The 22165-nt window shown below is 38.8% G+C and overlaps 2 protein-coding genes across 5 annotated transcripts in view; one reads left to right on the top strand and one right to left on the bottom strand.

The window, feature by feature from the left end:
- Positions 1-2690: 2690 nt before the first annotated feature.
- On the bottom strand, positions 2691-20827 carry tnnt2a (troponin T type 2a (cardiac)). Of its 2 annotated transcripts, XM_051880921.1 has the most exons (15): positions 20689-20827; positions 20437-20475; positions 20152-20162; positions 19238-19294; positions 13404-13460; positions 11816-11845; positions 11388-11412; positions 11230-11293; positions 9100-9216; positions 8725-8802; positions 8508-8615; positions 8251-8360; positions 6716-6806; positions 6390-6430; positions 2691-2906 (listed from the first exon to the last, which is right to left on the bottom strand). In XM_051880921.1, the coding sequence occupies exons 1-15, from the start codon at positions 20799-20801 to the stop codon at positions 2873-2875; spliced, it is 975 nt and encodes a 324-aa protein (XP_051736881.1). In that variant the 5' UTR covers positions 20802-20827; the 3' UTR covers positions 2691-2872. The 2 variants fall into 2 exon arrangements, with proteins under 2 accessions (XP_051736881.1, XP_051736883.1); XM_051880923.1 differs by lacking the exon at positions 19238-19294.
- The window catches only part of nav1a (neuron navigator 1a), a 263139-nt gene continuing 254440 nt past the window's right edge, over positions 13467-22165 (top strand). For all 3 annotated transcript variants that reach the window (XM_051880901.1, XM_051880900.1, XM_051880903.1), the window contains exon 1: positions 13467-16890. The gene's annotated coding sequence lies outside the window, so the exon portion shown is untranslated. The remainder of the gene's footprint in view (positions 16891-22165) is intronic.

The following is a 22165-nucleotide window of genomic DNA, read 5'->3' on the forward strand; positions in this document are numbered from 1 at the left end:
ACAAGATTTCATTTCCTCTTTGGCATCAACAGCCATTAAACATGTCTTTATTGTACAGACAGATGGTAAGTCTTTTCCCCATCAGAAAGCAGACATATTTTTATCACCATCACTTCTGAAGAAAGCAGTTGTATTAATTAGCCTGCTTGTTTCATGTTTACTTAGGATCTCCACCCTACACTAGAAACGGTGGGCTGTGAGCCAGGAGATGCTTTATGAGTCATACAAATTTCCCAATATAATTATAAAGTTCGTTCATTCCTGTCATAATATTGCAGAGATTGATCCCTGGCTTCAGCATGTGCATATCAAGGGTCATTTTGTTAATGCGTTTAGCCTGTACTGCTCATGGTTATTTAGTAGAATTGTTTGTACAAAACCGATTCCAAAAAAGTTGGGACACTGTACAAATTGTGAATAAAAAAGGAATGCAATGATGTGGAAGTTTCAAATTTCAATATTTTATTCAGAATACAACATAGATGACATATCAAATGTTTAAACTGAGAAAATGTATCATTTTAAGGGAAAAATAAGTTGATTTTAAATTTCATGACATCAACACATCTCAAAAAAGTTAGGACAAGGCCATGTTTACCACTGTGTGGCATCCCCTCTTCTTTTTATAACAGTCTGCAAAAGTCTGGGGACTGAGGAGACAACTTGCTCAAGTTTAGGAATAGCAATGTTGTCCCATTCTTGTCTAATACAGGCTTCTAGTTGCTCAACTGTCTTAGGTCTTCTTTGTCGCATCTTCCTCTTTATGATGCGCCAAATGTTTTCTATGGGTGAAAGATCTGGACTGCAGGCTGGCCATTTCAGTACCCGGATCCTTCTTCTACGCAGCCATGATGTTGTAATTGATGCAGTATGTGGTCTGGCATTGTCATGTTGGAAAATGCAAGGTCTTCCCTGAAAGAGACGATGTCTGGATGGGAGCATATGTTGTGCCTTTCCAGATGTGTAAGCTGCCCATGCCACACGCACTCATGCAACCCCATACCATCAGAGATGCAGGCTTCTGAACTGAGCGCTGATAACAACTTGGGTTGTCCTTGTCCTCTTTAGTCTGGATGACATGGCGTCCCAGTTTTCCAAAAAGAACTTCAAATTTTGATTCGTCTGACCACAGAACAGTTTTCCACTTTGCCACAGTCCATTTTAAATGAGCCTTGGCCCGGAGAAAACGGCTGCGCTTCTGGATCATGTTTAGATATGGCTTCTTTTTTGACCTATAGAGTTTTAGCCGGCAACAGCGAATGGCACGGTGGATTGTGTTCACCGACAATGTTTTCTGGAAGTATTCCTGAGCCTATGTTGTGACTTCCATTACAGTAGCATTCCTGTATGTGATGCAGTGCCGTCTAAGGGCCCGAAGATCACGGGCATCCAGTATGGTTTTCCAGCCTTGACCCTTACGCACAGAGATTGTTTCAGATTCTCTGAATCTTTGGATGATATTATGCACTGTAGATGATGATAACTTCAAACTCTTTGCAATTTTTCTCTGAGAAACTCCTTTCTGATATTGCTCCACTATTTTTCGCCGCAGCATTGGGGGAATTGGTGATCCTCTGCCCATCTTGACTTCTGAGAGACACTGCCACTCTGAGAGGCTCTTTTTATACCCAATCATGTTGCCAATTGACCTAATAAATTGCAAATTGGTCCTCCAGCTGTTCCTTATATGTACATTTAACTTTTCCGGCCTCTTATTGCTACCTGTCCCAACTTTTTTGGAATGTGTAGCTCTCATGAAATCCAAAATGAGCCAATATTTGGCATGACATTTCAAAATGTCTTACTTTCAACATTTGATATGTTATCTATATTCTATTGTGAATAAAATATAAGTTTATGAGATTTGTAAATTATTGCATTCCTTTTTTATTCACAATTTGTACAGTGTCCCAACTTTTTTGGAATCGGGTTTGTATGTCTAAATTACTGTAATTGAGTTTTGTTTCAGATGGGAACTTATCAATGCTAAAGCACTAGCACATGATGATGTGAACACAGAAAATATGCTCCTGTGCCAAATGGTAATATGCAAATAATTTGGGAGAAGAATTTATTGGCCTTTTAATCTGCAGAAAGGCCTGAAGGACCATTAACAGAAAAGATCTAGGTATGTTAATGTCATCATTTGAAGACGTTTATTGTGCATATGCATGAATAATCATAGTTCATTATGTTGTGTGTTTACATGAAGAGAGATTTCAAATGCAAACTATTTATGTGTAAGATAACTGACACCGAATTAACATAACATGCAACGTGAAGCTCATGTGACAGTGGCTCCAGTGGTGAGTGGTTCCATTCTGAACACAGCCATTGTTTTAACAAATTTGCAACTGATCTTGGCTCCGCGCATTTATATCAGTTAGTGCTGTAAATTACACCACAGTTCAGAAATCATTCTAATATGCTAATTTGATGCTCAAGAAACATTTCTTCTTATTATCATCAATGTTGAAAACAGTTGTACTGCTTCATGTTTTTAAGGAAACCATGATATTTTTAGGACTATATGATGAATAGAAAGTCCAAAAAACAGCATTTATATGAACTAAAAAAAAAATTTGCAACATTATAAATGTATTTTATTCATCAAGCATTAAATTAGTCAAAAGAAACAAAGCATTCTTTCACCCCAAACTTTTGAACAGTACTGTACACAACAAAAACACTATTGGTGCACTATTTTAATTATTTTTGTTCAGTTGTACACAGACAAAATCTCCAGTGTTTATTCAGTAGGACTAACTAAAAGCAAATGAATCAGTGAAGTAGTATACACAGCTCTCCTGAACGTTCTCTTCATGATTTCTATGGGTTTGTGAGGAGTCCAGTATGTCTTTTAGCACAGCATTCACTTCCTGAGGCCTCTCTTAGTTCTCTTTGTCCTAGAAGAAAAAAATAGCCAAAAAAATAACAGCCTTTAGTTTACATCGCAGCAGTAAACCATGTTTTGTGGAAAAAATTAGATAGTGGACAGTTACAGTGGTGGTCAGAATTATTAATTATCCAGCAATTATCCAGCTGTGATCCTTGGAGAGTCTTTGGCCACTCAAACTTTCCTCCTCACCGCACATTAGGATGATTTAGACACACGTCCTCTTCAAGGCAGATTTGTAACATCTTAAGTTGATTGGAACTTCTTAATTATTGCCCTCATAGTGGAAATGGGGATTTTCAATGCTTTAGCTATAGCCACTTTCTATTTTGTGAAGCTCAACAATCTTCTGCTGCACATCAGAACTATATTCTTTGGTTTTACTCATTGTGATGAAGGATTAAGGGAATTTTTGGCCTTTGTGTTTCCTCATGTTTATACTCCTGTGGAACAGAAGTCATGGCTGGACAATTTCATGTTCATGATCACCCTGGTGTGCAAAAAAAATGTAAATATGAATGGGAATATATTTCAGAGATATTTTACTCATAAAACATTCTAGGGGTGCCAATAATTGTGGCCAACGTGTTTTGGAGAAAAACATTTATTTCATAATGTGATTTCCCCCCACTTTCAATTCTTTTCCTTCAATGAAAGGTTAGATTTTTGCTAATTTTATGAATTAAATATCAAAAGGATAAACAATGCAGATTTATTTTTACAGTCATCTTTGATCATATTTACCAAGGGTGCCAATAATTCTGACCGCCACTGTATCTTGCTATATCAGAGGAGACAATGGGAAAATTAGCAACTGTATGCCCAAAAAAAAAAAGATCTGAAGCCAGAAGACAGAAAGGCAAGTGTAAAAAAGGAGCGTAAACATCGCTACGGCATCCACAATGATGGATAAAATCCTGAGTATGCTCAAGTTACTTATTTGGACAGGTAAGAGAATTAATTATTGTATAAACCACTGTTTAAAACTTTTGTGCAATTTACATAAAACCCAGAACAATCATGCTGTTAGCGTCTAATCTGACAACATTGTGGCATCAGTAAGCTTAAAGGGATAGTTCATTCAAAAATGAAAATTCTGTCATCATTTACTCACCCACATGTTATTCCAAACCCAATAAGACTATGCAACTACAACTTTGATGCTTAAAAGAGATCATAAAACTAATCCATATGAATTGAGCAGTTTAGTCCAAATTTGACTTGGTCACTTTATATGATGAACATGTTGAATTTCAGCTTTTATTCACATATAAACATTGATAGGCAAACACAGAAGCTGAACCGAACATGCTTGACGTGTGAGAACAAACCTCATTGGTTCTTCAGAAGCTCAAACGTGCTGCATAACACAAAAAATGAACCTCATTGGTTCTTGCTGAAGCTCAAATGTGCTGCGTAACATGAGAATGAACCTCATTGGTTCTTGTGGAAGCTCAAACGTGCTGCATAACACACGAAAAATTAACCTTATCGGTTCTTGCTGAAGCTCAAACGTGCTGCGTAACACGAGAATGAACCTCATTGATTCTGGCAGAAGCTCAAACATGCTGTGTAACATGAGAATGAACCTCACTGGTTCTTGCTGAAGCTCAAACGTGCTGCGTAACACGAGAATGAACCTCACTGGTTCTTGCAGGAGCTCAAACGTGCTGCATAACACGAGAATGAACCTCATTGGTTCTTGCTGAAGCTCGTCCTTTGTATTAGAACAGATAGAGCTGCTGAGATCTCTGCTGACTAATGTTGATGAGAGATTAGTGCTAGACATGCACAGGTAAATGCTGACTTTGCTGTGCAACAAAAGGCAACCCAAAGCCTCCATGCCCTCAAGTTTAGTTCTGGCTCCAACAGTCATTTTCTGTCTCAGAAGCAGCTCTGCCAGCTGACAGGACTGTCACTCTGACATGCATTCACAAAGACTTGTGTGTCTGTGTTCCATGCCTGAGGCAGAGTGGATGACTCAGAGTTTGATTTGAATAAGAAAGTCCTCCAGGACATATAGCAGGGTTAAAAAAAAAAAAAAAAAAATACACACACAGGAATATACCAAACCCTGAGAGAATAGTGCAGGTATGTGTTAAAATAATGTCAGAACCAGTTCAGTGGTCAACAATCGCCAGCCTTCTGCCAAGTTTATTAATCTTCATGCAGGAGTAGTTGTTGCATAATAATGAGACTCAACTATTTTACATTTTGTTGGATTGGTGGCGAATTTGTTCAATCTGTTTACGTCACTCTAGCTGTTTACATGCACACAAATAATCAGTTTCTAATTGGATTGATGGCTCAACTGTACTGAAAAGTTTTTCATGTAAACATCTCAATCGATCTGATTGAGCTCGATCCAAATGAAATTTAGAATAGATTGAAATGGATGGCTTAGACCTAAAAAATCAAGCATGTAAACACTCAAATCCATCTATTTTCTCAATCAGATTCAAAACCTGCAAAATACCTTGCAAACATGCACAGTGCCATAAAGTGTATGCTTACGTATGTTTTACATATTACAAACATGCATATGTTTATTTACATTAAAAGCTCTTCTGCCATATAAGTATGTGTGGCTCTGAGGCTCTGCATTCTTTCATGTGTAAATCTTCTCTGGTTCATTTCCTCTACTCAGTCCATCGAGGTCAGACGTCCACGAGTAAACACGTGAACACACTGGAAAGATTCTTTGTAGTAGAAACTGAAGTGTAATTCTCATTTAACAACCCGATCTCACTGCAATTTGTACGTATTTTACTAGGTGGCTAATTCATACAAATTTGTACAACCAAATTTGTACGTTTTTTGCTAAATCGTACGTATTTTACGAGTTACGAGTTTACGTATGAATTCATACGAATGACCTACCCCTAACCCCTCCCTTAAATCTACCCGTCACTGGGGTTTAGACAAATCGTATGAATTTGTATGAATTAGCCACCTCGTAAAATACGTATGAATTGGTTGTGAGATATCAACGCATTTAAAAGCAATGCTGACACTGTTTTTCAAGTTTAATACTATAAAGCTGTTTGGTTTAAAACAATCTATAGTATAAAGTGCTATATTCGTGACGTGATTTTACTTGACTTTACTTACAGATGTTTTCTTAACTGCTGTTTTCTCACTGCTGTCACTTTTGTTGTGTGTTTATTTTATTATTGAAAATAAAAAAAGCGCGCAGCACATATTTACATATTCATCTAAACGTCGCTCTAAAACGTTCCCAGAACATTCTTATCTTGTTCCCCCAAAAAATATCCAAATGGGAACTTTTGTGTTTACTGGGCATGTAATGCACATGTAAACGGACATGAATCAGATCGCAATGTTTAGGGTTCATATAAACGTAACTTTCAGAATCTGAAATCAGGCTGGATTCATGCTTACTTTCATACAAATCACATTGTATAAATTCATATGAAATCGTAAAAATAGTTGTTTTCTCATGAGATCAGGTTGGATAAACAGATGAACTCACGTTTTCTGGTGGTCACTAACTCTGTTCCTCAGGACATTGATCTGTAGAGAGATGCACAATCAAAAACACTAAACATCTCACTGAACACAGGATAATGAGACCGTGATGATTGAATTATTTGTGCATTTGGAGGTGATGCAGCCACTAAGGAAAATTTTGAAGACCAAGTTATTACATTTTGATAAAGGATTTGGAATTTTTTCCTTTGAATTACATGCACTGATGATTCATACACACTGAGACTGGAAACATGTTTTAAGAAAGTGAATAGGGTTGTTTTTATTTCATGTTGATACTGTATCCAAGTGATAAATTCTTCAGCTTACCTCATATTTCTGTTTGGTAAACTGGTACTGTAACTCAAACTTTTCTGCTTCTAGTTGACGCATCCAGCTCCACAGTTCCTTTGCTTTCTCCCTGATGAAAAATAGAGAGAATGTCATTAACCTTATCATTAAATTTGCTTGATTGCTATTTGTATTTGTATTGAATTCTATTCCAGAAGTTAAGAAGTAGTAAAACAGGGGTGTCCAAACTCAGTCCTGGAGGGCAGAGTGTAGCACCAACTTACCTCAACACACATGGAAGTTTCTAGTATGCCAAGTAAGACCTTGATTAGCTGGTTGAGGTGTGTTTAATTGGGGTTGGAGCTGAACTCTACAGGACAGTGTCCCTGCAGGAGCAGGATTTGACACCCCTGTAGCAAAAAAATCTGACTGGAGGAGAGATCTGTTGAACTACATTAATAGGTGGGGGAATTTGTTTATTGTGATTATTACTAGGGTTGTCGGTACCAATACCAGTACAATTTCATGGTTCTCAGTACCAATTTCGGTACCAGAACAAAAACTGTTGAATTAAGTAGTTTTAAAAATTTTGTCCCGTTTTGTCTCGTCCATTGGTTATCACTGTCAATAAGTGCAGTTTCCGATTCAATCGAGCATTTAAATATGGTTGTCAATCCAGAAACTTAGCCATACACTTAGCAGTATGAAAAACCAAAATTGTACTGAATCTGTCACGGTCACCAGCACTAGCACTCCATTTCCCAGCATCCCTCCTGCTCCTCACCTGCGCACATTCATTTGTTTCTATGGACAATAATCATCTTCACAGCTGCACGTTATCAGTTAATTTCCCTGTGTGTGTATATAAGTTCCAGTTTCAGTTCTGTCCCTTGTCCGTTATCTGTCTTATTATGTTGTGTAGTATCTGCCTGTGCCTGTTTGGATTAAACTTGGATTTTTTGACATTACCCTGTTCTTCTACGTCTTCCTTCGAGAACACAGCCTGACAGAATCAGATTGTGAATGGGTAAAAATCAGAAAGCAAGAGAAGAACCTCCCTTTATAATCACTAAGGCTGTCAATCTCTAAAGCGCAAACTCACTGAGTTCTGCACTCTCGTGAAAACTCCTGTGGTAATAAAAAAAGCTGTCTTAATTGTACAATAAATATCTTATTTATATTGTTTTTACACTTTATATTGTATTACACTTTGTTGGTTATAATGAAAGGATTTGCGAGCGTGCGGCTCGCATCGAACAAAACAAAGCCTTGTGTGTTCTCAGCAGTGTTAATGGTTTCTGACTAGCTTACTGACTAGTACCTCTGATAGGCCATTGCGTTCATGTGTTCAAAAGATATGATTGTGATTGGCTACAATGCTCAGTGCTTGTAAAAAAACATGCTGTAAATAGAAACCTTTGATGATCAGAGAGCACTTAAACACGAACAAGTAAATGAAGCCAAATGTTCATTTCTGGGTGAAGTTTCCCTTTAACTGTGGAGAAATTTTAATGCATGACCTGTTGTGGCCCTACATTTGCTCCTGTAGGTAATTGTAGAATGACTTTTCAAACCTGAGAGCGGAGTCGTTGGCACTGTCAATGTCCAAAGGTTTGCGGCGATCGCTAAGAATCTTCTTCTTCTTCTCTCTCTCAGTCTGTTTCTTTCCACTCCGTCTCTCTATCTGCAAAACAATTATATATATATATATATATATATATATATATATATATATAGTTGTCACATTTCTGTCACTAAATATGTTGGGAACTCATGGAGACAGACAAAAATGTCTTTTTCTCAGGGAAATTCATACTGTCTCAACTCTGACCTTCTGCATGTAACCACCGAAGTGCAGACTGGTGAGCGTCTTCTTCTTCTTGGCATCATCCTCTGCCCTCTTTTTGGCTTCCTCTTCCTCCTTGCGAGCTCTTTCTTCCTGAACATTTGAATACAGGGAAGGATTTGCAAAGCTAATACCAGTTTGCCTCCATCAGTGTGAGGTTACAGGAAATGTCAACATCCCATTGTGTTTGTTTTCTACTGACCTCCACACGCTTCTGCCGTTCCTTCTCGCGTTCGCTGCGGATCCTATGCTGCTCTGCTCGCTCGGAACGCCGTTTCTCCTGCGGGATCAGTCACAATACAACTTTCACAACTGAGATCACTCAAAAAGAGCTAATGGTGGTGTTTATTGTTCAAAATGACAGAGCTGATTGATTTGATACTTGTCTGATGAGTCAGGCACATTCAGGCTTGTACTGATCACTAATGAACCTACTACTCTGGGTCACATATTTGTCTCCATGGGTGCATTCTTGTAATTTCTCTGTTTTTGTATTTTGTAAGTAATTCATTTGTGATTAGTAGCTTTACATAATAATGAACAGCTGCCATGCAATTGGACAGCATTGCTTACTCACAATCCTGTCTTTTAGGCTGATGAGTTCCTCCTCCTCCTTCTTTCGGCTTTCAAAGTGAGCTTCTATCAGTGTCTGGAGCTCGTTCAGGTCCTTCTCCATACGCTTACGGTGGATATCCTGAGGGGGAAAATGACCTTTACGATCATATCTGTGACAGTTTTCCTGACAATATGTGCAAGTTCAGATATAGAACAACGTTAATCAGAATCAGATGTTGTAATTGACATCTAAAATGTCTGTGTCCAGTGAAACATTCCGAAGCATTTGTAGATTTGCTGGTTTCTACAAATATTCAGATTTATGTTGTTGTTTGTCAAGATATTTCAGTACTTCAAAAAGAAAGAAAATGTATAGTTTGAAATAGGCAAAAGCGCCTCAGAAAATGACAAAAAAAACCTCCCGGATATTTAAAAAATGTGTTAGTAAAAAAAAAAATTACAATAATTAGAAAATTATTAATATATTATAATAGTAAATTATAAAACTTACATGTAGTACCTTATATTTTATCCTTTACCTAACATTTCATAATATTCTAGGTAGGGCTGCCACTAATGATTATTTTGGTAATTGAGTAATCGGTCGATTATTTTGATGAATATTGTCGGATACTTTTTGTGACCCAAGCAAACAGCCTTTAAAATGACTTAAAATACATATATAATAACAATGTGGCAATAATATTTGTATAAAGTATATAAAAGCAAATAACATTGGTTTTATAGAACAACACTGCTAAAATACATAATATAATATAAATAATACACTGCGCGGCCAAAAAAAAAAAAAAAAAAAAGAAGTTGCTTTTTGGATTTAAATAGGCAAATACTTAAGAGTCTGTGACTAGATACTTATTGCTGTGATCATTATGCTTCTAGTATAATATGTTTGGCAACAGTTCTTCTAACCCTTATTGATGGAGTGTGTACACAGCAAAATCCCCAGAGTTAAATTAACTCTGTTCAGAGTACATTTGGTCCCTCTCTATATAGTGTTAAAGTAACACTGAAGCAGAGTTAAATTTAATGAGATAATTAAGCGATTTATTAAGTGATGATTGAGCATTAGTGATGAACACCTGCTGTTAACAAGCAGAATCACTGAAGAAAAGAGAAACACAAGAACTACAACTGACTTCACCCACAGCCTTAGATGAAATCAACTGAAGATAAAAGACATTAAATCTCTCAAGATCTGATTAAACAACTCCACAAACAGCATTACCAGCTTCACTTATTACTAACCAGATTGACTTTTTCACATGTCTACAGAAGTCCTTATTGAGAATTAACAGAGGTTTAGATGTTGTTTTATTGGTCAAAAAGAAAAAAAAAAATGATGCCACCACCAACTTTTTGGTGTGTAGCTTTCTTTCAGTATTTCTTAATCAAACATGTAGGAAGACACATCATGACCATATTCCAGGATGACAATAGCCAAGTTTCCATTACAGATTTGCACTAAACTTTTGCGCTATTTTCAATGTCAATAGAAAATTATTGTTAAATGACAGCATTTCCATTAACTGATGTTATGCAACTAAAATGTAATTTTTTCCTTTCGTGATAAGTCATTCCAAAAATAATGGCAACGGATGTTAGTAAGTTTAAGTATATTGCAGCCATTGTTTTTAATAGAAGGACACGTAGGCATGTTATCCAAGCATTAATGGCAAGGAAAGCCCCTTATACTTTGGAGCGGCCATGTATGAGGTGTTTCTCTCTCATATCTTTGAGGTCTTGATAAATCTTGGCATTTCTTTGTTGTTTAGAATCCAGTAGTCCTGTAATATTTTTGTCTTTTATGAGTCTCGTCTTCTGTCCAAACATACCGCGCCATCTTTAAAGAATTATCAACTTTATACATATGGCAAGTAACCTGTACATGTGAAAAAACTGTTTCCATTGCAGTTTTGCGAAATATTCCTTTTTCGAATTGCCTGAAAAACCACCTCATGCGAGCATAAAAACTAATCAAATTCACTTGCAAAGTAATATGACAAATAAGCTTTGGATAGCAAAACTGAAGTGAGGGTATGGATGTTAAAAGACAAATGGCAATCTTGACCCAAATGACCCATCATAACCAAAATAGTTTAGTCTCAGTAAGCCTCCTGTGAATTTTACTCACATCAAAATCAACTCTTTCTCCATCTGGAATCTTTGGGGGCACCAGGTTCGGCAACATGAAAGGTCTGAAAAACATAATGATGGGCTTTCAAAATTCTGTATGAAATTAAATCATATTCTATTGATCTTGATCTTTAGAAATATAACAAATCAACTTACTTTAGGAATTTGGGTTTAGCCTCTTCTGAAAAATCAAACATACAAACAATCAGAAGTCATTCAAAGTGATATGAGGGATTTTTTACTTCTAAAACTATAACTTTATTCTCAATATTTGGGGTGGAGCCATTATAAGTAACTTAAACCAAATTTGTATAAAGTTCCCCTACGTGTTCTCACCAGTACCAGTTATTACACAATAGCATATGGGTACAGATGTTTAAGAATGTGTCATTAATTTAGCATGCACATAAACTAGATTATAAACAAAACAGCCATCTGTTTTCTTTCTGTAATGCATATTTTCATAAAAGGATTTGATATGATCTAATGCTTTGAAGACAAATTTATTCAGAAGGGTGTGTGTGTCATAATACAGGCTGCTACATGTCGCAAACAATTACTGGAGAGCTGTAAAAACCAAATACCTCCTCCGTCTTCTGTCTCTTCTTCCCCATCTGAAAGAAAGATAGAAATGGAGGTTATCAGCATCACTGACACTCCCACAGAGAACATAGAGGTAGAAACCGGTAACAGAAGAATAATGGGAAAAATTACCGCACTTCACTTCAACTATATACATGGAGCAGAATTTTTTCAGATTTATTGTGTATTAATTGTTCAGTTAAATGCATGTCACTTGATGGATCAGTAAATAAAATTAAATGACTTTTTCTAAATATGTTTTATGTTCTTTAGTCCCACATGAATGGAACAATATAACAGTGAATAAATTATGACATTTTCTCATTTTCTCACTTAATTCATTTTCTCAGAAGGTCTTTTCTGAATTAGACAATGAGCACCAATGAGCCTATTAAACAATTACTACAAAATTCCAGGCCACTTTTGATGAGGCTTTGTACTTTTGAATGATGTTTTATTTGTAAATGTTTAAAATCCATTTGGCTCTATTTATTGCTTTTTGGTCCTGTATTATTCTGTTTGTTTGGTATTTGGTTCTATTTTTTGGTTTATTTGGTTTTGGTCTTTATCAGTGCATTGGTCTTTATCGGTGCAATTGATAAACCTAAAATGGCAACGCTTGGATAAAACTTCAACATGGTTCTTGCCTACAGATTTAATCTAGTGCTATCTGTCAAAAATCTGTCCAACTTTCTCTTTCTGCCTGTGCAATCTAGAAGGTATTTCTGCAGCTGGGCGTTTCAGTTTCATTTAGCAGATTATAGGACTGAAGATGAAAACAAAGAGCAAATTCCAATAGCTTATATCAATGTTGCTTATATCATCTGCTTCTGGTTTAACCCTTAGTGTTACTACATGGAAGGAAGATGGATTTTATTTTTATTATAAATATACTTTCCAACTCAATACAAAACTCAGTGGCCTAAATTTATTGTGTTTATGATTATGATTATGACATTTATCCCTGACTTTAGCCAAGCTGTACTATGATGGTCCATCCTACATAATCAACTTCTCAACTATTTACTATTTTATCTGGATTAATAAAAATTTTGTGCATAAAAACCAAAATAATACAAAAATTGGTTTAATAAAAAATATTATTTTTGGTGAGCCAAATTTTGGTGTTAAGAGTGTTATGTAAGTATTTTTTTTCCAGTCCATCCAAGAAAATATGCAATAATTTTTAGAGCTATTTCTGATGACGTTCAATAACTTCAACAGTATAATGCTAAGAACTGTTCATGATTGAAAAGATTTTTAGCAACTTTTATTACATTGTCAGACATTTTTATTTAGTAGACTTGATAAAATCTTACCAAAGAATTTTTATCATATGTACAACATCTTGTGTATTTTTTTTATTTTTTTTATTGTATTTATGCAAATCTTGTTTAACTTGTAGGAAATGTACAACACAGCTCTTGCCATGAAAATGCTGCTGACATGGCATTAAAATCTCTGCTGCCGACTTACTGTACATTTTTACATTGTCTGGCAAAGTTTCCAGTATTCACAAATTTTCTGATTGTTTGATGGAGGCCTGGAGGGGTTTGAGGTCAAACTGAGGGGTTCACCAACAGGACTCACCATGTTCTTGAGTGGTCTCTTCCTCACCTTCTGCTTTCGCTTCCCCCTCTTGATCCTCTGAATATGGAGAAAGTTGCAGGACGGGTTTATTTAGCTCGCATTACTGTCAATCACGATTCAATTGTTTCGGTTCATTAGGTATCAATTTACATAAAGATTCCTTTGAAGTTAGTCATTCTGTCCATTTGAGAGTGTGAAAATTAAAATCTAATTGAAGTATGTGTGTAAGAGAGAGTGCGTGGTGAACTCATATTCTGTTGTGGAAGATCGAGTGAGTTAGTTCCTGAGGGCAAAAAAGCCGTATACCAGCCTGGGCATGATGGGTACTGGTGGCAGGCTAGTTAGATTAAAGCATACCACAAATCACTCAGATGGTTCACACTTACAGCAAGACACACCTCTCTACCAGTCACACAACTGTTGTCTATGATATAAATGTGTCGGCATGTCTGAAGTCAGACACTTAAAAAGTTTTGTAGTATAGATGGTAATACCATACTTTGATTTATACAACAGTTAAACCTGGTCCTCAAATCTGATTGACCGAGCTTTCTGTAGGTTACATTGTTAATTTTACATTGTTACTTTATCAGTGAGTCATTAGCTCCTTTTGCATGGACCCTAATAAACCAACTGTATAAAAAAAGTCACATGTAACCACGTCAATTGGAATAAATTGGCCAAATTGTAAGGGGTGGTTTAAACCTTTTCTAATCCTTCGATATGCATGTGAACCGAAACTGGAAATGTCTGTGCATATGCAATGATGTAGAAATGGCACAATGACATATGACGCATGGAACAAGCTGTCATTGTTGTCGTGTCATTCTAAAATTCTCATTCCACTTATTGTCTGTGAAGTGCTGCAGGACAATGTCGTCCCAGCAGTCCTTGCTTTTGACTCTCAACCACAGATGCCTTACTGCTTCTTTCTGCTTGATAAATATAATAAGCATCACAGCACAAAGTGTCATGCGTTCGTTGTCTCCTAATTAGGACCCAAAATAGATAGATATTAAAGGGGAACTTCAGTGCTGGCAAAATGGGCTTTCAATAAAACATGGCTGCCTAAGCAGTAAAAAGGAGATTATTTCTTTCTTTCTTTCTTTCTTTCATGGAACCAGGGTTAAACGTTAAAATAAACGTTCCCTTTCGATAGGGTTCACCAGCATTGCGTCAGTTCGCTGACACTTATGGGGAACTTAATCCAATTGTGCCATGCTACAAGCATAGAACGGAAGCTGCTCTGCGAGCCGACAGCTTAGGGCCACTCATTTGAGGGCCCCATGATCAGCTGCAAAAGGAGAGGTTCAGACTGCTTTCGGAGCCTGGCTACATAGTACACAAGCATTTGGACTGACAACACCTGTGCTTGAAGAGCAAGGATGTCTAGGTTGCAAAATCTGATGAAAGTGGTCGGTGAGGACCAGCTTGTCACCACACAGATATCTGCGATAGAGATTCCACTGGACCACGCCCAAGAGGAGGCCATACCTCTAGGCCCTAACCCCTAGGGGGCACAACAATTCAATGGACTTATAAGCCAGCGCTATTGCATCCACAGTCCATCTGGAAATCCTTTGCTTGGAAACCGGCAGTCCTTTAGTGCGGCCTCCGAAGCTGACAAACAGCTGCTCTGATTGCCGAAATCGGCTAGAGTGCTCAGTTTACACTCTAAGGGCCCTGATGGGACAGAGTGGATGAGATGCCTGTTCGTTCTCCGCAAGCGGAAGAGCTAACAGCGATATCACCTGCATTCTGTACAGGGTGGAAAGCACTTTCAGCATGTAACCTTTTCTCGGCATGAGGACCACTTTACAGTCATTAGGATTGAACTCAAGGCAGGAAGTTTCCACAAATAGAGCCTGCAGTTCTCCAACTCGCTTGACTGACGCTAAAGCCAGCAAGAGGGCGGTCTTAAGCGAGAGGGACTGAAGGTCAGTTGTCTCAAGCGGCTCAAAGGGAGGGTCCTGAAGTGCGCTAAGGACTGTGGAGAGGTCCCATGATGGGACCAAGCACGGACGGGGAGGATTCAACCTCCTAGCCACCCTGAGAAACTTACTGACCTAGTCATCTTTCCCAATTGATTGGCCAGCCACCGGGCGTGATTCCAATTCTAGGAACAAAGGCTGGTTCTGCCAATGTGGTGGCAACAAGAGAATTCAACATGCTTCTTCCCGGATTCGACTGATGACCTGTGGAAGCAGGGCTACAGGAGGGAAGGCATAAAGGTCATTTCTGGGCCAGTGCGTCCATTTCCTTTGAGAAGTAAATCTGGCAGTGGGAGTTCTGTTCCGTTGCAGAGATCCACATCCGCCTGACCAAAGGTGCACCATATCATGTTGACCGCCTGGGGGTGGAGTCTCCATTGCCCCGGGGGCAGTCTGCTGTGTGACAACATGTCTGCTCCTACATTTGAGGAGCCCGGCACATGAACTGCCCTCACTGAGGTTCCTCTGTGCTGATAGGAGAAGACAGTTCACCAGTCTTTGCAGAGGTTGAGACCTGAGACCTCCTTGATGGTTTATAAAGGCAACCACCGTCCTGTTGTCCAAGCGGACCAGTACATGATGACCCCTGAGTTCCAGCCAGAATCACCGACATCATTTCTAGGCAGTTGATGTGGCAACTCAACATAGGGGTCGCCCATGAGCTGAAGGCTATTCTGACAAACACACAGAGCGCCCCAGCCCATCTTGGAGGCATCTGTCACAATCATTTTTCTCCTGTAAACTGAGCCCAGTTACCCCGTCCTGGTAAAAGTGGGGTGATTTCCAAGGGACCAAGGATTTGATGCACCCATGGGTCACCTTGAGAGTGTGTCGGCCCATGCGTCATGCACGAGGTGGGACATGGGCCTTCAACCAGAGCTTGAGTGGTTGCATGTGAAGCAGGCCCAGCAGAATGACTGAGGAAGCTGCCGCCATGAGTCCCAGCAGCTTCTGAAACCACTTGAAGGGGTGAAGAGACCCCACTTTAAACGAGGCTGCCATGCTCCTGATTTTTAAAGGGGTGGTTCATTGCGATTTCACTTTCTTAACTTTAGTTAGTGTGTAATGTTGCTGCTTGAGCATAAACAGTATCTGCAAAGTTACAGCACTGAAAGTTCAATGCAAATAGAGATATTGTCTTTTAAAGTTATAGCAGTTTAATGCCTACAAAAACGACCGGTTTGGACTACAACAAGCTTCTTCCTGGGTTGGTGACATCATAAACCCTGCCCACATGAACACACAACAAAGTGGGCGAGGCCATGTCACGCGGCATAACGGAAGCTGAAGAGTTGTGTAAACCGGACACATGCGGCGCGAACAAAAGATAAAGGAAACCCATTATATTCAGTGATATTGTCTACACTGGATGCGGCGTGGAAGACAGCTTCCAGAATCTGCACTAGTTCAATGCTGGATTTGCACAAAGGCTACTACTGAAGGATGAAACAGTTCCCACTTTAAAAGCAGAAACTGTTATTTATGGGCCCCTAACTGTAAGTACGTTTTATTGCTTGTACATGTCTTTTAAATGTATTATGTTGCTATTTTTGGGTTAACAAAGACCAACGCGTTTTTGCTGCGTTAGCCAGTTAGCTAAATTCTATTGCATTCTTCTCCAACAAACGCCAACAAACACCAACAAACTTCTATGTTAATAGACAAACAGTTGTTCATGCTATAAATTAAACAATACCTTTACAAACATGCTACTACTGAGTCATGTATTCAGCTACAGTAAAGCTTTAATCAGGATTAAACCATATATTGAAAGCTAACAAACAGCAGTAATATTTAGTGACAGCATATCTAAACACTTTGACACAAGTACAAAATGAAATACCATTCATAAACGTCCTTTAAAAGCCGCGATTGCATCTGGGTCTGCACCCTCTTCATCTGGGTCTGATTCAGGCTCAATTTGAAACGGCAATATAGACGCCATTATTTACATTTCCACTGAAGCACATGTAACAACTAATGGTAAGGGGCTTGGCGTTTCCAGACGCTTCAGCAAATCACAATGCACTGGGCCAGCTAACCAATCTGAGCACATTGCGTATTTCGGAGAGAGGGGTATCATAGAAGCAGGAAGTCAAACAAGCCGTTCAAATGACAAGGGAAACATCAGTGTAGAATAAAGGTGAAATATATGAAAAATACGGCGTTTTTTTAAATTGCGCACCATAAACACAATCAAGCCTAGAAAAAAAAAACTCTGAACCACCCCTTTAAGGTGCGCTCCTGTGAGAGCCAAGCCTGCATTTAAGCTGAGTCGAAGACCGCCCCCAGGAATGAAATTCGTTGGCTGGGGAGCAGCGAGGTCTTGCCAAGTTGACCCTTTGAGGGTGGTCCGGCCTCGCCGGGACTTAACCCTTTCCTCCTCCATCCTGAGTCATCAGGACTGCTTCGGCTGCAGGGGATCCAGCTCTAGCTTGGGGCGAGGCTCTTGACACTTCATAAATGGGTAGCTTTTGGCCAGGCAGAGGCATAGCTTGCCTTCAGGCTCCACTTTTCGGCTGGGCTGGCCTGGGTCACTGCTGAGTCGACTGGGCTATCTTGGAGTGACTGGAGGCAGTGGAGGAGCTGACTCTTTTTGGCAAGAAGTTACGCATTGCCTGCGATGACTTCTGGGCCATGATGTAGCAAAGCCATCCACCACAGTCAGCATCCTTAACCTCCTCGAGAGTAAGTGCTCAAGCACCACTAGGCTGGCCATGGTGTGGGCGATGGCTTTAGTAGCGTGCAGGGCCAAGTTTGTTGCGCTGCGCAGCTCTTTAAACATCTCTGGGTCAGGTTGCGTGTCATCAGTCTGTTTAGGTGGCAGAGGGCCGGAGTCATTGCCGGACTTCGTCCATTCTTCGCACTCAGAGGCGGCCAGAGACATAGAGTCTAATTCGTTTTCAGACTCACCAAACGAGACCATGGCAGATGATGTTCATTGATCTTTGTGGGTGAAGAGTACAGGGGATTCGCCATGTTGAGGGGAGAGCGAAGCACGCGGGCACTGGGGCGACGTAGGCTTGCTTTCACCTGGCTGCTCAGCCTGACGGCTCCACTTTCTCTTTGGACTCGGCTTGAGAGGGGAAGGAGATGAGCAGGCTTGAGCGGTTTGCTAGAGAGCGCGATCTGAGTTTGCAGCGTTGCGAGGCTCAGCATCTCGCAGTGCAGGCAGCTGGAGTCCATAGTACCCAGGCAGGAGACCCACTCTGGGTGCTTGTCTTAAGTGGGCAGGTGAGCCCTGCACTAGCCACATTCTCGGCCTGACATTTGCAACAATGTGGCTGGAAAATTTGCCCTGAAATTTGCTCTTAAATTTGTACTTTTAGCAGTCGCCGGATGGCCACAGGGGAGATCGCTGAATCAGCTTGCTTGCTGAAGTGTCGTTGTTCTGCTGCAAGGCTCGCTCAATGGCGAGAAGAGCGAGTAGAGGCTTCAGTCTTCTTCGGAATAGCAAGATGATCTTCGCACTGAAGGAGAAGTATTCTGACGATATGGCATTTCTGCATGACTTATATAGGCAGTCAACCCCACCCTTTTGGGCTGAAATGGCATTTGTCTGATGGCATCAGGCTTCGGGATTCAGAGAAAATCGAGTTTTCCCTATATTTCCCTGACACAATGCGAGTGAACTGTATTGAAAGGGAACTACATTTGTTTGAGTCAAAGTAGCCAGCAGACGGCATTATGCAAATATGTTACATGGTGATGCAGCTAAATCACAGAAATAATGGCAGGACTACAAATTAGGTGTTTAAGGCAGGTAAAAATATGGTATTACCATGTTACCATAGTACTTTTTTAGTGTTAGTAAATGGCCTTTGGCAGATAAGCATTCACTACCTTCCTCATGCTGCACCTCCTCCTGCTCCTCCTCCTCCTGCTCCTCCTCTTGCACCTCTAAGCCACACCATGCAGGTTAGGTCAGCAAACAAAAAGACATCACAAAGATGGAAGCTAAGAGATCTGTTCACAAGTTGCACTGAAAGACAATAATGCAGATCCTTCAGAAGTTTCTGCTCTACTTATTCCATATCATTGTCATTTTTGGGTGTGTTTTGTCGAAAGCTGACAAGCAGAGTGTGAACAAAACTGCTGTAACTGATAAGAAAAGCTTAGCTTTCACAGTCATAAATCTACATGACAGCTCACTATATCTTGTAATCATGCTTACATGTCCAAACTTCATCCAAGTATTTATGATTTTTGTTTTAAAATGCCAGAGTCTTTAGGAGTAACACATGCAAAACCTGATTAGCTGGTGTGTTTTGAAGGTTTTACTGTTGTCTCCCAATTCAAATTTCAGTGTAATGGCAATATTTTAACTACCCTGTTGAAATGTTATTGGATCTTTTACATAAACCACCATATATAGGTGGTTACTTCACTTTTCTAAAACTCTCTAGCCGCAAGGGTAACACTTTAGTATGGGGAACACATATTCACTATTAATTTTGACTTTTCCCAATTTACTGCTTATTAATAGGAAATAATGTAGTTGTTAAGTTTAGGTATTGGGTAGGATTAGGAATGTAGAATAAGGTCATGTAGAATAAGGCATTAATATGTGCTTAATAAGTACTAATAAACAGCCAACATCCTAGTAATATGCAAGCTAAAAAGCAACTAGATAAAAGACCATAAATTAAAGTGTTACTGCTGCAAGGCCAATATTTCTGACCTTTTTGAAAGCAAAAACAGTATTTTCTTGTTTATGGTGTAAAGATGAAAGTTATGTTATGAAAATCAAGACTTACCCTCCAGCTCCCTAGAGAACGAGACAGAATAGTGCTGTTATTTCCATTGTTCTCATACCTCAAGTACTTCCCAACAGCTGCCTGAATTCTCAGATTAAGTATACTTATCAGATGAGTCACAAGTGGATGGTATTAAAATACCCTATAGCACTTGTGACTGTAGTATACAGTTAATGCACAGTATTCTTATTTGGACACTGTAATATCACTGAAAAGAAATATTGTAAGAGACATATTTGTCACTGATGGATGGATGATAATTGAGCGATGAAATGGTACACTTACTCGTACTCTTCCACTTCTTCGTTGTCTGACATTTTTACTCTGTAGTAAAAATAAACAAATGTAAAAAAATATATATTATAATATTTTAATGAAAAGTCAATATTAATTACATAAATTCAGAAGTGAACCAAAAAACACAATTTTGTTTTTCTACATAATCAAAAAATCCAGTCTTTTTCATTCTTATTTATTCATACTGTTAATTTTTCTGTACATAATACATAAATAATATACAACATATAACCCTCTTACCTGGTGTACAGCTGAGATGTAGAGAGAATGGCTGTCTTAATGTCCGAGAGGCAAGCTCTGGCTCTCCTCTTGATACTTATATCATTGGAGCTGGGGGTCTTTGTGGGGGTCATACGTCTCACTCACTGTGTTTATTTTTACCCTCAGAGATAAGTGGAGAACAGTCTTGAAAGCGCTCCCTAAAAGGCCGCTGCCATTGTTATGGTGAAGAGAATGGAGATAGCTAATGTCCATATCAACACAACTCTCTTGAGGTGACCTGTGATAACATGTGTGACTGGTTAGTCTCTGACCGGAATGACCGGTCACCATGCTTACCATTCCATATCTCTACTCATGCTAGCAGCCTGAGACTGCATTGTGTTCAGATCTACAATTTATTTAGTTTTGTCATGATCAGGCCTTGTTGGAAGGTTTGAAACAGTTGGAAGGTTAGTTTGAAGTTTGAAGGTTAACAGGCCTCATGTTGTTTGAAACTTGAGTGTTTTAAAGAGATATTTATTTATTTTAAATGATGTAGGCCTTGTTGTATAGGTTGTGTAGGAGAGAGAGAGAGTACACTTCAATATTTCTGTATATTTAGCTCAGAGAGCTGACAATCATCATTCCCACTTGTTTGTAAAGCATTATTATTATTACTACTACTACTACTATTATTATGATGAATATTATTATTATTGTAATAATAATAATAATAATACAGCTTTACAAACAAGTAGGGGGGAAATTATTCTTATTATTACTGACAAAATAGTATTAATAATAGCATTTTTGTAATAACAACGTTATTATTAATACTATTGTCACTAATAATAATCATCATATTCTCCCACTTGTTTGTAAAGCTGTATTATTATTATTATTATTGTTAGTAGTAGTAGTAGTATTGTTATTATTTATATTATTTGATGAAATACTATAGATAATAACATTGTTTTTGATTTAATTATTAAAAATATTATTAAAATATATAACAATATATATATATATACGGGTCCGCCAGCATGAGAGTCGGGCACTCTAACAAGGAGGCTAAAGACCGCAGTCTCTAGAGCACCTATTGAGATCAGGGGAGTGAGGTTTACACGCACAGCTCTTACCAGCCTTCGTCCATTACCCTCAACCCCCTAAACCTCACTCCCATCCGGGTCACGGCACCAATGTAACCCCTCCTGTTTGAACCACCCACTCTAAGCGGGATTCGAACTCGGGTCCACTGGCATGAGAGTCGGACATTCTAACAAGGGAGGCATATCCAGCTGCAGACCCGCAGCACCAGCAGTTTCAGAACCGCAGCCACAGAAAGGAAGTGAGGGGCGGGGCTTAAACAGTCATATTTACCCATACATGTCATTTTCTTTTGTTAAATATAAGTTGTTTTTACATGGATTTTGATCAGATCGATGTCTACAATATTTAACAAAAATACTTTTAAATAAAGTCACTTTTCTGTTCACATAATATGCATAAGATATCA

Source organism: Ctenopharyngodon idella, chromosome 22 (genome assembly GCF_019924925.1).
Source record: "Ctenopharyngodon idella isolate HZGC_01 chromosome 22, HZGC01, whole genome shotgun sequence".
In the NCBI taxonomy this organism is placed as follows: Eukaryota; Metazoa; Chordata; class Actinopteri; order Cypriniformes; family Xenocyprididae; genus Ctenopharyngodon; species Ctenopharyngodon idella.

Coding starts and splice junctions, on each gene's coding strand:
- tnnt2a (XM_051880921.1), bottom strand. CDS start 20,801: ATGACCCCCACAAAGACCCCCAGCTCCAATGATATAAGTATCAAGAGG. Junction 11,413..11,815: donor AGAGACAGAAGACGGAGGAG/GTATTTGGTTTT, acceptor TTGATTTTTCAG/AAGAGGCTAAACCCAAATTC. Junction 8,361..8,507: donor TCGGTGGTTACATGCAGAAG/GTCAGAGTTGAG, acceptor ATTGTTTTGCAG/ATAGAGAGACGGAGTGGAAA.